At 40.9% G+C, this 13,581-nt stretch overlaps 1 protein-coding gene across 1 annotated transcript in view; it reads left to right on the top strand.

Annotated features, from left to right (window-relative positions):
- Positions 1 to 11,089, top strand: part of htr2aa (5-hydroxytryptamine (serotonin) receptor 2A, genome duplicate a) — a 36,143-nt gene extending 25,054 nt beyond the window's left edge. The window contains exon 3 of the mRNA XM_076112225.1: positions 10,227 to 11,089. Within this exon, the coding sequence (XP_075968340.1) occupies positions 10,227 to 11,089 (863 nt within the window). The remainder of the gene's footprint in view (positions 1 to 10,226) is intronic.
- The last annotated feature ends 2,492 nt before the right edge of the window (positions 11,090 to 13,581 follow it).

The raw sequence follows: 13,581 nt of genomic DNA, 5'->3' as shown, positions 1-13,581 counted from the left end.
TAGGATACAGCTGTCAGGGACTAAAGTGTCACGTGACTTTTTTGGCAAATATCAAATCATCTGGCAGCTCAAAAGCATCATGATGAAAGATATAGTCCTGCTGAATAGTCTTCTAATGGTGGAAGTGAAGGACGCTGGAGAAAAGCCTCTTTGCAACAACACATTAATGTTCCTCTTTTTTTGTTCCTTCTTCTCTAATTTCAAGTAAAACTCAGCTGCCTGTTTATAAATATCTGCCATTCAGATGCTTGTTATGGCATCATGCTCATAAAGAATGACACTCAGGTCACATTATTATGATATTTTTCATTAATGTTTCTCCTTGTCTGTTCTGCTGCAGCTCAGTTCAGACTCTCAGATCACCTGTATGGTCAAAAGAATAAATTATTAAGATGTCATTATCTGTGAGCAAATGAATGGTGCTGATAAGCCTATAAGGTTCAGAAAAGAAGCTTGAGTGTACACTCTCAATGATAAAAAGCATCATATTGTCCCAAATACAAGATGATATTTTGATCTGGAAATTACAAAAAAAGTCGGGTTGTCTTACATTCAAGGACAATTATATAAGAGTAACACCAGCTCCTACAGAAAGTGTTGCATTATGGGTTGTTTGTAGCCTTACATTTGCTATGCTAGTGTCTCAAGGTATTTTGTAAAATCGTATTTTGTCATGTTTCACTTTTACGAGAGGATCAAAGAGGTGGATTCTCTTTTTCATGGATTAATAATTCCGCAGGAAGATTTTCCAAACAGGACAAATCTGGAAGTTTGTTGTAAATTCAAAAAGTCTTCTTCCAAAACAGCTGTCCCTCAATTAACGGCCTTTGATCAGGCAGCCAGTTCAACATAAACTGAAATTTAAAATAAGTAATAACAGTAAATGTAATATGAACATATGAAGTATGAACGCAGTGGCTAATGTGGGGCACGTGTTGTCAGTGTAACACCTTTCTTCACAGCGGTCTCCACATTTGTTTACATGCATCTTTGCAGAAATACAATTCCAGCCTGAGTCGTGAGTTTGTTTTTAAGCTCTAATTCAGCTTAAACCTGATTTTAAGAATTTATTAAGAAACTACTCAGGGTTATTTGTATTTCCCAATATCTGTACGTCTCAATGGGTCAACAACAAAACTGGTTGGGAGGGACAGTTTAAAGAGAAACTCCTTCCTGCTGGTTGCAACAAATGAACATTGTAACAACTAACTGTAGGATTATAACGAATCCACCGTAGTCGGTCGATATGCCGGTTACAATAAATCCAATTAAACACCTTCAAAGACATATTGGTGTGAATGAGTTCAATAGCAGTTCCTCACATTGTTCACAGTTTAAGAGGGGCAGGTGGAGCAGGTGGGTGGAGGACGAGGCCAGTGAGGGTGGGGGAAGGGGGAGCTCGACCAATCAAACTGAAGAAACGACTAGTCTCCACTTCCTTTGTTCATTAAACCAAATAACCCTCCTTACACTTATTGTGTTTTCTCCAAACTGTATTGACCAAAAGCAAAGGCATTAATTCATTTGGAGTGAGTTGTCAGCCTTGGCTTAATGCCTCTGAGCTCCTCGGCGGCCCAGAGGTCTGTGTTTTGCTTCCTGTTGCCTCCACTTCATTAGCGCTGTCATTCTGCCCTGTGTGCTAATGGCCGAGTGATGCCGGAGCTGCAGATAGCTAATTTAGCCTTCCTTCCTCGTCCAGATCCAAATCACGATAGCTGGGAATTCGCTCGTCATTTACGTTCTGTTCCAGATAAATGAATGCGGTGTAATTCATCTGAGATCTGGAGATATACGTTTCAATGTTTCACTGTGTTGTTCAGCTCCTCTGAGCAGATAAAACCACCTGCTACTGAAAAACAACAATGAAACAAGACATAAGAATGACATGGTTGAATGATATTTACTTTAAGTAAACATCAGATTCTCAGGTCCAGACTCAAATTTATATATTTAAGGTTAAATACCTGTTTATATTTTTTAATTTCCACCTTTTTTATATTTTATTTGATGTCTTTCCTATTTGTACTGCAACTGCTGCAAATTTCCCGCGGGACAAATAAAGTTCTGTCTCTTCGTAAATATATAAACAACCATTGGACGAATTGAGATGAAAGGTGGTTCAGACATTTGTGTTCCCCTCGGGATGAATTGTAATAACTGTAATAAATACGAGTGCCTGAAAACAAAGAAATACGGGCCTAACATAAAGCCAAAGTCCTTCATTCAAGGTGTTATAATAGGTGTTATAATGGATACTGGGTTATATTGTCAGTTCACATGATTATTTAAGCCTCTCATGCAGAGCCGACTACATAAATCCATTTCATTTCATTTCTGTGACCGGGCCCGATGTAAAGATGCGTCACAGGCGTATTGATCAGGCTGATTAGAAGTACATCCTCCATATTTTCAACAAATTGCACGAAATAGGCGGTATGTATTCCATTTCCTGGCAGCACCCCAGGTAGGCTGAATTCTCATTGATGTAGAAATTACATAAGCAAGGTGAAGTCATTGATAGTTAGAAAATGGATCACGGCTATTTTTGGGGCGCTGCCAAATGCTGGGCTTGAACTACGATGCTCTACGTACCCCTCTAGCAGCAATAGAGCACGTGTCACTCTCTGCTTGTTACATGCATAGACTTTTCAAAATAAACCTCCGTGTTCACAGGAAACAGCTTGATCAGGTTTAGGGACATGTGGTTTGCTCTGTGGGCTCTGTGATCACTTATAGGCTGTGCTGTAAACATGCAACCTTTAATCCCGTGTTCTGATTTCATGCCTCTGTATTTTGTCATGTACGCGGGACAAGTTGATTCTTTGTTTAGTGACAGATCCTTTTCCTCAGTTTGATTATGTCTCTCTGTATTTATTTTTGTTGCTTTGTAGGTGTCACCACTTCTGCTTTGTCTCTAACAGGAAAACCGTCTGTGTTGTTTTCAGCCTTCAGAGGCTACAAGAAGAAATGACTCAGAGACATAACAGTTTTTTTTTCTGTGATGCAACATCAGCCTGTTTAGCATTCAGCTGAGAACTCATCATTTATTCAAGCATGTAGGGATAACTGTGATCCGTGTATGAAGAATAACAGTCAACCTTCACTATTTTCATCAAAGTTGTATTACGATGGACGCTATAACCCCCGAGAATTGACTGAGCAACATATGAGAAAGACAAAGACTAAGTAGTTACTCTTAAAATAATGATGTGACTTTTGTTGTTTTGCATTCAAAGCATTTTACACTTTAATCCAAACTTTAGAGCAGTTCAATAAATATGAGCACCTATTTCAAACTAAGATGCTGACCAATGAACTGTCCCGGTCTCCATCTGAACAACTGATCTGAGATCATTGGCAGGTTGATCATAGTTCAGACCTGCCAATCTATTAAATAACTTTCCATCCACCTATTTTCATGTGCAAATAAAGAACTTTACTTTACTATAAAGACTTTAATTTCTACCGAAAAAGTCTTCTGGCTGCAGGCTGCTGTTACGATGCTGCTCTAATCACTGTTTTATGAGAAAAACATGTGACGAAGTAGGTTTACTTTGCAGATTATTAAATCCATTTTTTATACAAAACTTGTAACAGAATATTTATTCACTGTGGTATATACCATAATAAATAAACTGATCTAAATGTGTGAAATCAGTGCAGTTCTCCTTTAAAACTGTTCCTGATCACAACTGTACGACACAATGGTATAAATGAAAGTAGGAGTGTTCTGTGCTAGGTTAAGTGGCTGCCTTGAAGATAAGACATCGATCTAAAAAGTGAAAGTTGTCTTTGTGAAACTCTCAGCAGTGAAGAGGACAGTTTGTAGATAATGGGCAAAAACAGCAGTGTGTTCCTCACGTAGCTCTGTTTGTTCCAGAGTAATGTTATCTGTTTTCTAGCTTCAGTAGGAAGGTTCCTAATTAGTTGAGTTTGGATAATTTGATATTTTATCAGAGTAACTCAGGTTGCTCAAACATGTTCGTTTAATTTCCTTCTCGCTTGAGCGGAGATTTAACTCTCGCTGTCAGCGTTTTGTTGGACTCTCACACAGTTTCACGGCAGATTCTCTGTGCGTTTTTTTAACATGTGTAAATAGCTGAAGGCTAAAGCTAAAAAAACACATCTGAGCTGAAGCTCCACAGAGTCGACAGGAGAAAGAGTTTAATAATGTGATGTCAGCATGGCGAGCAGCAGGGAGGCCTCGGGCGGAGTCGCAGCCGGCCTCCGCGCCACGATACGCTGTGCCACCTACGAGCCCAACGAGATTACGTTTTAATTTTTAATTTTTATTCACACACAGCCTTGGTTTCCTCCTCGGGTTTGTCATGAGGAGGAGGAGGAGAAAGTAGCACTGATGTTGCCTCGTGGGAGTGTGGTGGCTGGCGTTAAGTCAAGCCTGCTCCCGCGGTGAGTTGTGGTTACGATCTGATCTGATTGGACGCAACATCAGGACTTACACAGCGTTGCACAGAGCAGGAGAGGGGGTGTGCGTGCACACACTGGCACGCATGAATGCATGCTGGTAATGTGTGCGTTTGTGTGTGAGTGTGTACTTTGTATCTTTGTGAGGACCGATTTGAGTTTTAGACCTTCAGAGTGAGGTTTTAAAAGATTAGGTTTTAAAGTTGAGGTTAGAGTTAGGTTAGGGTAAGGGTTGGGGTCAGGCATTTAGTTGTGATGGAGCTAGGGAATGCATAATGTCAATGAGCTGTCTCACAAAGATAGAAGTAGGGAAGTGTGTGTGTGTCTTTACATAATCCAAACTGAAACATTCATGCGTTTATTCACACGCACACACACATACACACACACACACACACACATACAATACCTCACTTCACTTCCCTGCTTCACTTTATTTACTTTTCACATAGTTTAAGGTGACAGCAGCAACTTAAAAAAACATGCAGGAAAAAAACGACTTCAGCATTTGGTTCCTACAACATGAATTCTTTATTATCTTTTGTGTACTATATAAAAAATGTCTAAATGTGTGAAGAGCATAAGACATGAATAATCGAGGTATACGCGCCTCAATATTTGTAGTCTTTTTTTCTCCCCTTCAGATCTTCTGGTGTTGTTTGCTGCTATATTCTGCTCCTGTGAGGCTGCTGCCTGTCGAGCTGGGTCAGGAGGCTATGTAGGCAGCACGTTGAGCCCATTTTGGTTGTTGCTGGTGAAGCGTGATGCTCAGTGGTTAGCACTGTTGTCTCACAGAAAGAAGATTAATGCGTTGCTTTGAGATAAATACCTTTTGGATAATAATCATTATGACTTTCTGAATTACGGGAAATACACGTAATAAAATGGACATCATCAAAGATGTTGACTTAAATACACATATCTGTTCTTGAGATTTGTTATTGTGCATACCACTTCTCATACGTATGTATATGCAACTCACCAATAAGGAACTTGAGATATGAAGACCGTATGATCTTAAGAGTCAGTATCTCAGCATGTTCGTCTGTGAAACTGTATCAATGTGAGGCTCCATCTGCTTCTGCAGGATAAACAACAAAGTGTAAACACTTTTATGAATTTCCAGAGTTGCTTGTTGAGCACGAAGACGACAAATATTGATTCACTGGTGTGGAAACGTCTTTTGACACAAACCGCATTCATTACAAACCATTTCCTGCGAGGCTTGTTTTCACTTTTCCGCTTGGTGAAGTCTAAAAGGAAGACATCTGCGTCTCTGCGATTAAATATTGTTTTTTATTTTTTCGCCTGCTGAGAATTTAACCTAAGTTAACCTCCCGTGCAGAGAACCTATGGTGGTTTAAGTAAAAACGAGAAAGGCCCTCTCTAGATATGAAGGGCTCATTCTCAGAGAACGTGATTGTACACCAATGAAAACATAGTTATGAATATTATAATACATTTCTGTCAATAGACGACTTCATCTGAGTATTTCCATTTTTTGCTACTTTATACCTTTTACTTCACTACATGTATTTGACACGTATAGTTACTTTCTATTCGATAAAAACATATGATACGAAGCAGTAGACAAGTAAACAAATTAAAATGTCTAAACTTGTTTCCATATTGATGAACTACAACATTAAAATATAATATTCTATAATAATATTACGTGTAGTATTTTTTAGACTGTGGTGTTTCTACTTAAATGAAGCATCTGAGTACCTACTTCTTCCACCACTGTCAATAAATAGAGTCAAACTCTGCATGCAGCAGCTCAGATGTGTTTCACATCAATAAAATCACACACTGCAGCGCGTGCTGCTATATAACAGGGTTAGGAGCAGCAGCCCAAACAGCGTGTGTGTGTGTGTGTGTGTGTGTGTGTGTGTGTGTGTGTGTGTGTGTGTGTGTGTGTGCAGGCAGACAGACGGCTCGGTGTTTCCCAGTGGAAGTGTTACAGTGCCTCATGCAGAAACTGGAGGGAGACCAACCGACACACACACACACGCAGATACATGCAGATATATGGACATTAGAAGACAGATTATTGGACAAATGCTGTACTTGTCTGAGGATGTAGATCACTGTGCGCTCACACACTCACACACACACACACACACACACACAATCTGTCTGTTTTGACTCACACACAGATGGTTAATATTTTCACTTATTAAAATGATTAGAAACACATTTTATTTAGAGTAATTTGTAATTTACATTTTACATCAGTTACATCATAATATCTCATCGTAAATAGAAAAATGATTTGCTCATTTAGTATTCTAGTAAAATATTGAAGTTGTCGTTTTATGCTTTATGATACTTCTGCTCCACTGCATTTTGGAGAGAAAGCTAGCTGGCTGCTAACTGCAGCTTCATATTTATCACACAGACATGAGAGTGGCATCAATATGAGGAGCTTAACTCTCAGACACCGAATTAGCATATGTCCCAATGTGTCGAACCATAGTTTATTTTAACATAACAACAATCTTTCTCCGATCTTCTCGATGCAGATAATTTCGAAAGTAATTTTTTTTTTTAAACATTGGCATTCATTACAAAATGATCATAATCTGGGGCTTCAAGACATTTGTGTCTGACAGTACCGTTGGTGTATTCACAGTTGTGCGTATGAGGACAGTAAACAATCAGAGTCTTGGATGGATTTAATATGAAAAAGATATGAAAGCTGCCAACTCTTTACTTACACTGAAGATAGAGGCTCTGACACCAAAACACTTGTGTTCAAAGTGTCTGTCAGTGCTGAGAGTAAACACATTTTTAGCAGGAATTAAAGCTCTAATCCATGCAGAGCTGCTGTTGTGATCTGAACCCCCACAGTGTAATAATCACACAGCCTGGCAGATGCAACACAGAGCTGGAGGTTGGCATCAAGTGCTGTTACATCAAGAAAGAAGGCCATTGTGTGTGTGTGTGTGTGTGTGTGTGTGTGTGTGTGTGTGTGTGTGTGTGTGTGTGTGTGTTTCTGTTTATTTGTTCCCTGACTCTTGAGTTTTTATGTATCTGTGGGGTTTAGATGCTCTTTTCCTTTTCCCTCATCTTTCTTTCCCTCATTGTTATGACCCAGAAACTGATCTCATCAGGACCGAAAGACGAGGAATGTTCTGGGACATTTGAGTGTATGTGTCTCTCTCTGTCAGTGTGAGAGTATGCATGATGGGCATCTAGTGTCAGTATGTGTTTGAGTGTGTATGTAGGTGTGTGCTCGATTGCAGTGTATAGATGTAAAGACAACTATCACTGGATTACTTTGATACCGAAGAAAACTTTTTTAAATGATTGTCAGGTGATTTCTGCATATTTTTTCGATTCATAAGCAGAGTTAAGGACGTTTATTCATGCTGGATATCTATGATAATGACATCCCTGGATAGTATTAGTCATTCTGAATATAAATATATGTTGAATGATTACATGTGTCACCTCACAGTTACACCAGGTACAGACAACTGAAGTAAATCACAGCTTGATTGCAATGCAATAAAAAGCACTTTAAAGAGCAATTTTCTCAAAATGAAGAGTTTTCAGTAAAGATTTTGAAGTTTTCAAGCCGCGTTTTTTTTCTTCTTGAGTTCCATTGTTGCATTCTGAAATAAAACCCTGAAAGTCTCCATCTCCTCTCTCTCCGCCGTCAGCTCCTTTGTGTCTAAAGTGTCCCCCTCCCCTCTGTTTTTTCCTCACTTGATGCCCTTTCTTCTTCTCTCCCATTTCTGTCAAGTTCTTTTTTCTCTCCACCATCTCATGTCTCTGATTTCATGTATTTAGAGCAGAGAGTTGCCATCAGGGAGAGAAAGAGAGGAAGGAAAAAAACTGACAAAAACTAGCTTGTGATTTGTGGATTATGTAGAAGTGTGGGGGGATGGATGCTCAAGGGGGGGTTATCTGAAGAACACAGTGAATCCAGGTGCTCAAATCAACGATGTCACCTCGACAAATCACACTTGATCCGCTGGATATGAAGCAGACAGTCACGATATTTCTTTCTTTGTATACAACTCTCATGAAAAGTCTGTTTCCACCTCTCTCTTCACCTTCAGTCAATCACACAGAACATTTAAACATTCTAATGTTGAATAATATGACCGGGATTAGTCAGAAAACGAATCAGCTGCGTTTTTAAACACACACAGACCCTCATATTCACAGCAGACAGCCTGTATTCACCCTCTAAATCTCATTTTGTAATGAGGAGCCTGCGGCGACTCCACATTTAGCCTGAATATTATCACCGTGGAGTTTTAATAACAGCAGATGCCAGAAAAGTGTTTGTCCCTGAGCTTCGGGGTCTGGTGGGTCCCATCGCTGCGGTGCTTAGATCACCTGTCAATCAAACAGTTTCTCGTCGTCTTTCTCTTAAAGAGTCTTTCGACGAAAAGTTGATGCAGTTTGAGTGTCTGCAGTTTGGAGGATGTCGTGTGCCGGTATTGCTGCGACGGCTATCGCTGATTATATAAAGAATAATTGAAACAGTTGGGTCGGTCAAGAACCAGAGACAGCTAGCTTAGCTTAGCATAAAGACTGGAAACAGGTGGAAACTTCTAGCCTGGCTCTGTCTCATCAGCATGTCAGTACCCATGATGTCTTTATGTAGAGTATGAAACAGGCGTAAGGTAAAAAATAAAATAAACATTTGTTAACTGAAAAACCCTCCGACTGAATCCCTCCAGCTGCTTTTCTGCCAAACCATCCAGACTTAATGAGAATTATCCGTCTTTGACCCGACTGCTCCCGACGTGCAGCAGCCATTACTGGCCACCCTCGCTGTGTCTGTCAATCTCCAACCTCCTCGCCCTCCTCCTCTTCCTCTCCCCTGCATTATTTCTATCTCTCTCTCCTCACTTCCTTCATATTTGTTATGAGGAGTTATATGAGTTCCTGTTGATACGGTGTGTGTGCAGCTATCATACAGCTATCCAGAACCTTTCATAATAGTGTGTGGCCAGAGAGGCAAATATATAAAAAATCTGAAGAAAAACGACAAAACAGCAAGAAGAATAATAATAATTTAGGTTGTGGAAACTAAATAATAAAGGCAGCATATTTCCCCTGGGAGATCAAGACTGAAAACGGCCCTATTTCCTGGACTTCACCTTTGAGAAACCAGTTCAGAAATGTAGGTTAAAGATTGATACAGAGAATGATACAAGTTGAACTGCTGTATTGATCGCAGGGTCGGCCACAGAGAGAGAGGCGGAGATGGTCGGACCTCGGACTCAACCCAGAGGAGAGGCTGTTGACAGGGAGAGGTGGAGGCCAAACTGCACTTTCCTCCCTCACCGTGACAGACAGCCAAATGGGAAAAAATAAAGCTTTAGCCCCAGACTTAATGGAAACTTTGACAGATTTAAAAAGGAACAGGGACTATCAAATAGCACTGCTTCTCTGGTGAAATATTTGACAGACCGTACCTTCGCTGCCAGCAGTTAGCTGCTGCAAGGGGAAAAAATACAATAATTCAAGAATTTAAAGACGAATTACAGCTCAGCCATATTGAGATGGCTGTTAAATGCTTGAAATTCTTCAAACTTCCAATTGGATTAATTTGTTCTTTTCAATTGCTTTTGTCTTTTCCAAGTTCAAAAATTAAAAAGGTTTATTTTTTCCGATGTCGTAGTGTAGGAGTGTTTCTAACCCTAATTCTTCCACCCCTGCAGAAAATCAAGCTTTCCTTTCACACAAACAACCACAAACATGTACATAAATGGCAGAGATTGTTCTGGGTTTGTAATTTTCTTCTCATCTCTGTGCTGCTTCCTTCCTCTCTGCAGGGATCTCCATGCCGATTCCTGTTCTTGGACTCAGAGACCACTCTAAGGTCTTCAAAGATGGCAGCTGCCTGCTGACAGATAACAACTTTGTGCTGGTCGGCTCCTTCGTGGCCTTCTTCGTGCCCCTCACCATCATGGTCGTCACCTACTTCCTGACCATCAAAGCGCTGCAGAACGAAGCCACCCTCTGCTTGGACCAGCTGGTCCCGCGGCCTAAATGGAGCACGACATTCACCTTGAGCTTCTTGCCGCAAACCTCGCTGTCCTCTGAGAAACTCTTCAGACGCTCGATAAGCCGCGAGGCCAGTGGCAGAGGAAGCAACGGTGGCCTGGGAGGCGCCCGCGGGAGCATCTCCGGTTCGCTCTTCGGACGCCGCACAATGCAGTCCATTAGCAACGAGCAGAAGGCATCTAAGGTCCTCGGGGTGGTGTTTTTTCTCTTTGTGGTCATGTGGTGCCCTTTTTTCATCACTAACGTGCTGGTGGTGGTGTGTGACCCGGCGGTGTGCGACGCAGCACTCATGGGAGGCCTGCTGAACGTTTTCGTGTGGGTGGGATATTTGTCCTCGGCGGTCAATCCGCTGGTATACACATTGTTTAATAAAACATACCGAGCAGCATTCCTGCGCTACGTCCGCTGCCAGTACCAGCCGGAGAAGAAGCCTCTTCAGCTCATACTGGTGAACACCATCCCGCCGCTGGCCTACAGCTCCACCCAGCTGTCCCTGGGCGACATCGAGAAGTTACGAAACGGAGTGGCTCACTCTCGTGGCGAAGTGACGGATTTCTCTTTACCTGGACAGGAAACGGAGAAGTTCATGCCGGACAAAAGTCACGGCGGCAAGGACGAGAGCTGTGTGTGAATAAAAGCCTGCTTCAAGGTTGATCCTTTGAAACTCACGGATTATATAAAACCTTTCACTTCTGTGGTCACACCATACTGACATAAAGCGAAGGGTTTGAGGTTTAAAATGCCAAAGACAAAGTGCCTCCCAGTCAGGATTTAAGAAACACTGACGTCATGAGTTGCCCAACCTCTCAAGAAATTATAGTCTGAACTTTTACATTTCCTGATCCACTCCTCATCACAAGGGTCTGAATCAGCTGAATCAAGTTAGTGAGTTCTTTGTTACAACGAAACTCTTTTTGATAACCTAAAAAGAATCAGTCAATCAGTGCTTCTTTCACGGAACAAAATGTATAAAAGTTTTAGAGACTCCTCCACACTGCCAGCACATGAAATTATTCTCAGAAAACACATTGTTTGTTTTTCACTTCTTTTGTAAAGATATTGAATCAATCAATATCTTCCAGTCTGGGAACAGACCATGTACCATGGGCATATGGCCAGTGCAAAAGGTGGCATATTTTACCTATTCTCTGACAATCTCTTTGGACAAAAGGTTAAAAAATGTAGTCGATTCTTCACATAATTTAATTGTTTGACGGATGCTCAGCTGCAGTGACCTCGCCCCCCTCTCATTTCGCTGGCTCCCTGTTACCAGTCGAGTGGCCTCTTCCTCCCATCATACCTTTTGGTTGGAACAACAGGGATTAAACTGGATTTCTTGCAACCTTATTAGATGTTAGAGTCGGGGGGAGGGAGATCCAGGATGAGCCTGGCGCACCGGGACTCCAGACTCTTGCAGAGGTCAGATAAAGCTGCCAAATAGGGGAAGGAAAGGCTCCTGCTTCCTCTGTATTTTCTGTTGGAAATAACAAGAAAAATATATATTACGTCTGAAAACAGATGCTCACAAGATAATGATGTTACAGAGAGACGTGAATAAATCTATATTTGTATTTTGTGCAGATGTATGTGAATAAATGTAAATGATTGTTGAGGTCAATAAGTTCTGTTATTCACAAGGATTATTTCCACAGATGTGATGCAGTATGAAGATTGTAAAATGAGATTACGTTGACAGGAAATTAAGAGGATTTAACTGCAGATGTTTCCACTGTGAAAGTCATACTTTTCAATGTGTTCTTCTCAGACTAACAGTGCAGAAAATTGGCATTTGTTTTGCAGACGCATCATGTTTTTTCTTCAGTCTTTAACAGATTGTAACAAATGGTCCAGTAGTTGGTTGCCACGAGTATAGATATTGTTTTAAATGTGGATCTAATGAGGCCGAAGAGAGCATCGTCTGCAGGAAGCACAGAAGCTGGATTAATGCATGAAGGTAGTCCTGAACCATGGATGCATTAACAAGGTGCGCTCAGACCTGTGGACTTGTGTTTGATCACAGCTCTTGTTCAGACTGAACGCTGCATGAATTTTAGATGCTGTATGACTGCAAACAAAGTCAAAGGAAAAACATGAGCGGATGCGACACACGTTCGCTCATAAACACTGGCAGTGGAAAAAAACATTCACTCACCACATTTGCATGAATTAAAGTTTTTGCTTATGAACAAACTAAAGTCATATTTAGTGTGTCCTGATAACTTTCCAGAGTCACAAACCACTGTGCCCAATTGCCGTCTCATGGTGGCATCAGTTAAAACCAGATTGAATCGTCCTGTGCCACTACAAATATTGTTAAATACTTAGTTAGGTTTAGGAAAAGATCGTTGTTTGGGTATAAATAACTATGGTTATGCCGTCACTGAAGTATACAAGCAAAAGGACAAATAAATCAAAGCTGATTTCTCGTTTCACATTTCTCGTTTTTCAACAAACAGCGGTCTCCTTGGGGTACAGATAGTTTTTTGTTTGACCGATCTGCTGCCTCTCCCGCCTACTCTGTGATGTTTTTTTGCCGTCTAGTTCATGATTACATGGATTTAATTTTGTGGGGTACGTATGAATTACAGAGCATTCTTTTTTGTAGCTATAGCTAGGAATGCTGGATTAAAAACAGGACGCCAACACCAACGCAGCCCCTTGCTTGTTTAGGCAACAAAACCACGTATTAAGGTTTAGGAAAAACATCACGGTTGGGTTTGAAATAAGTACATAAACAACTTAAAACATAAACAACACCACATGCGAATGTAAAAAACGTCACTAACGTAAGTTCTTTGGGACAGGAACATTGTTCTCCTGGTTGAAAGACCTCCATTTGTTTGACTCATCCACCCCCCGTCACAACCAATGTGAATAGTCTTTCTCTCTTTTATATGTTTACACGTATGTGTTGTTTACATTGAGACTACATGGCATAAAATGACACAAAAAGCAAGAATGGCATCGTGGACATGCGGTGAGACCGCTGCTTTTATAAACGCAGTCTAAAGAGAAAGTGCTTTTTGGGACACAGGGTTTATTTGTGTTGCAGTAGGCTGCTGATTAGTTCTAGCTCTGTTAATACATCCATGGATCATACGACGACTGCCACATTAACAGAGG

The sequence above is a fragment of the Anarhichas minor genome, unplaced genomic scaffold (assembly GCF_050575085.1).
Source record: "Anarhichas minor isolate MPS153535 unplaced genomic scaffold, ASM5057508v1 ptg000004l, whole genome shotgun sequence".
Taxonomy (NCBI): Eukaryota; Metazoa; Chordata; class Actinopteri; order Perciformes; family Anarhichadidae; genus Anarhichas; species Anarhichas minor.
This window is presented reverse-complemented; position numbering and strand designations above follow the sequence as displayed.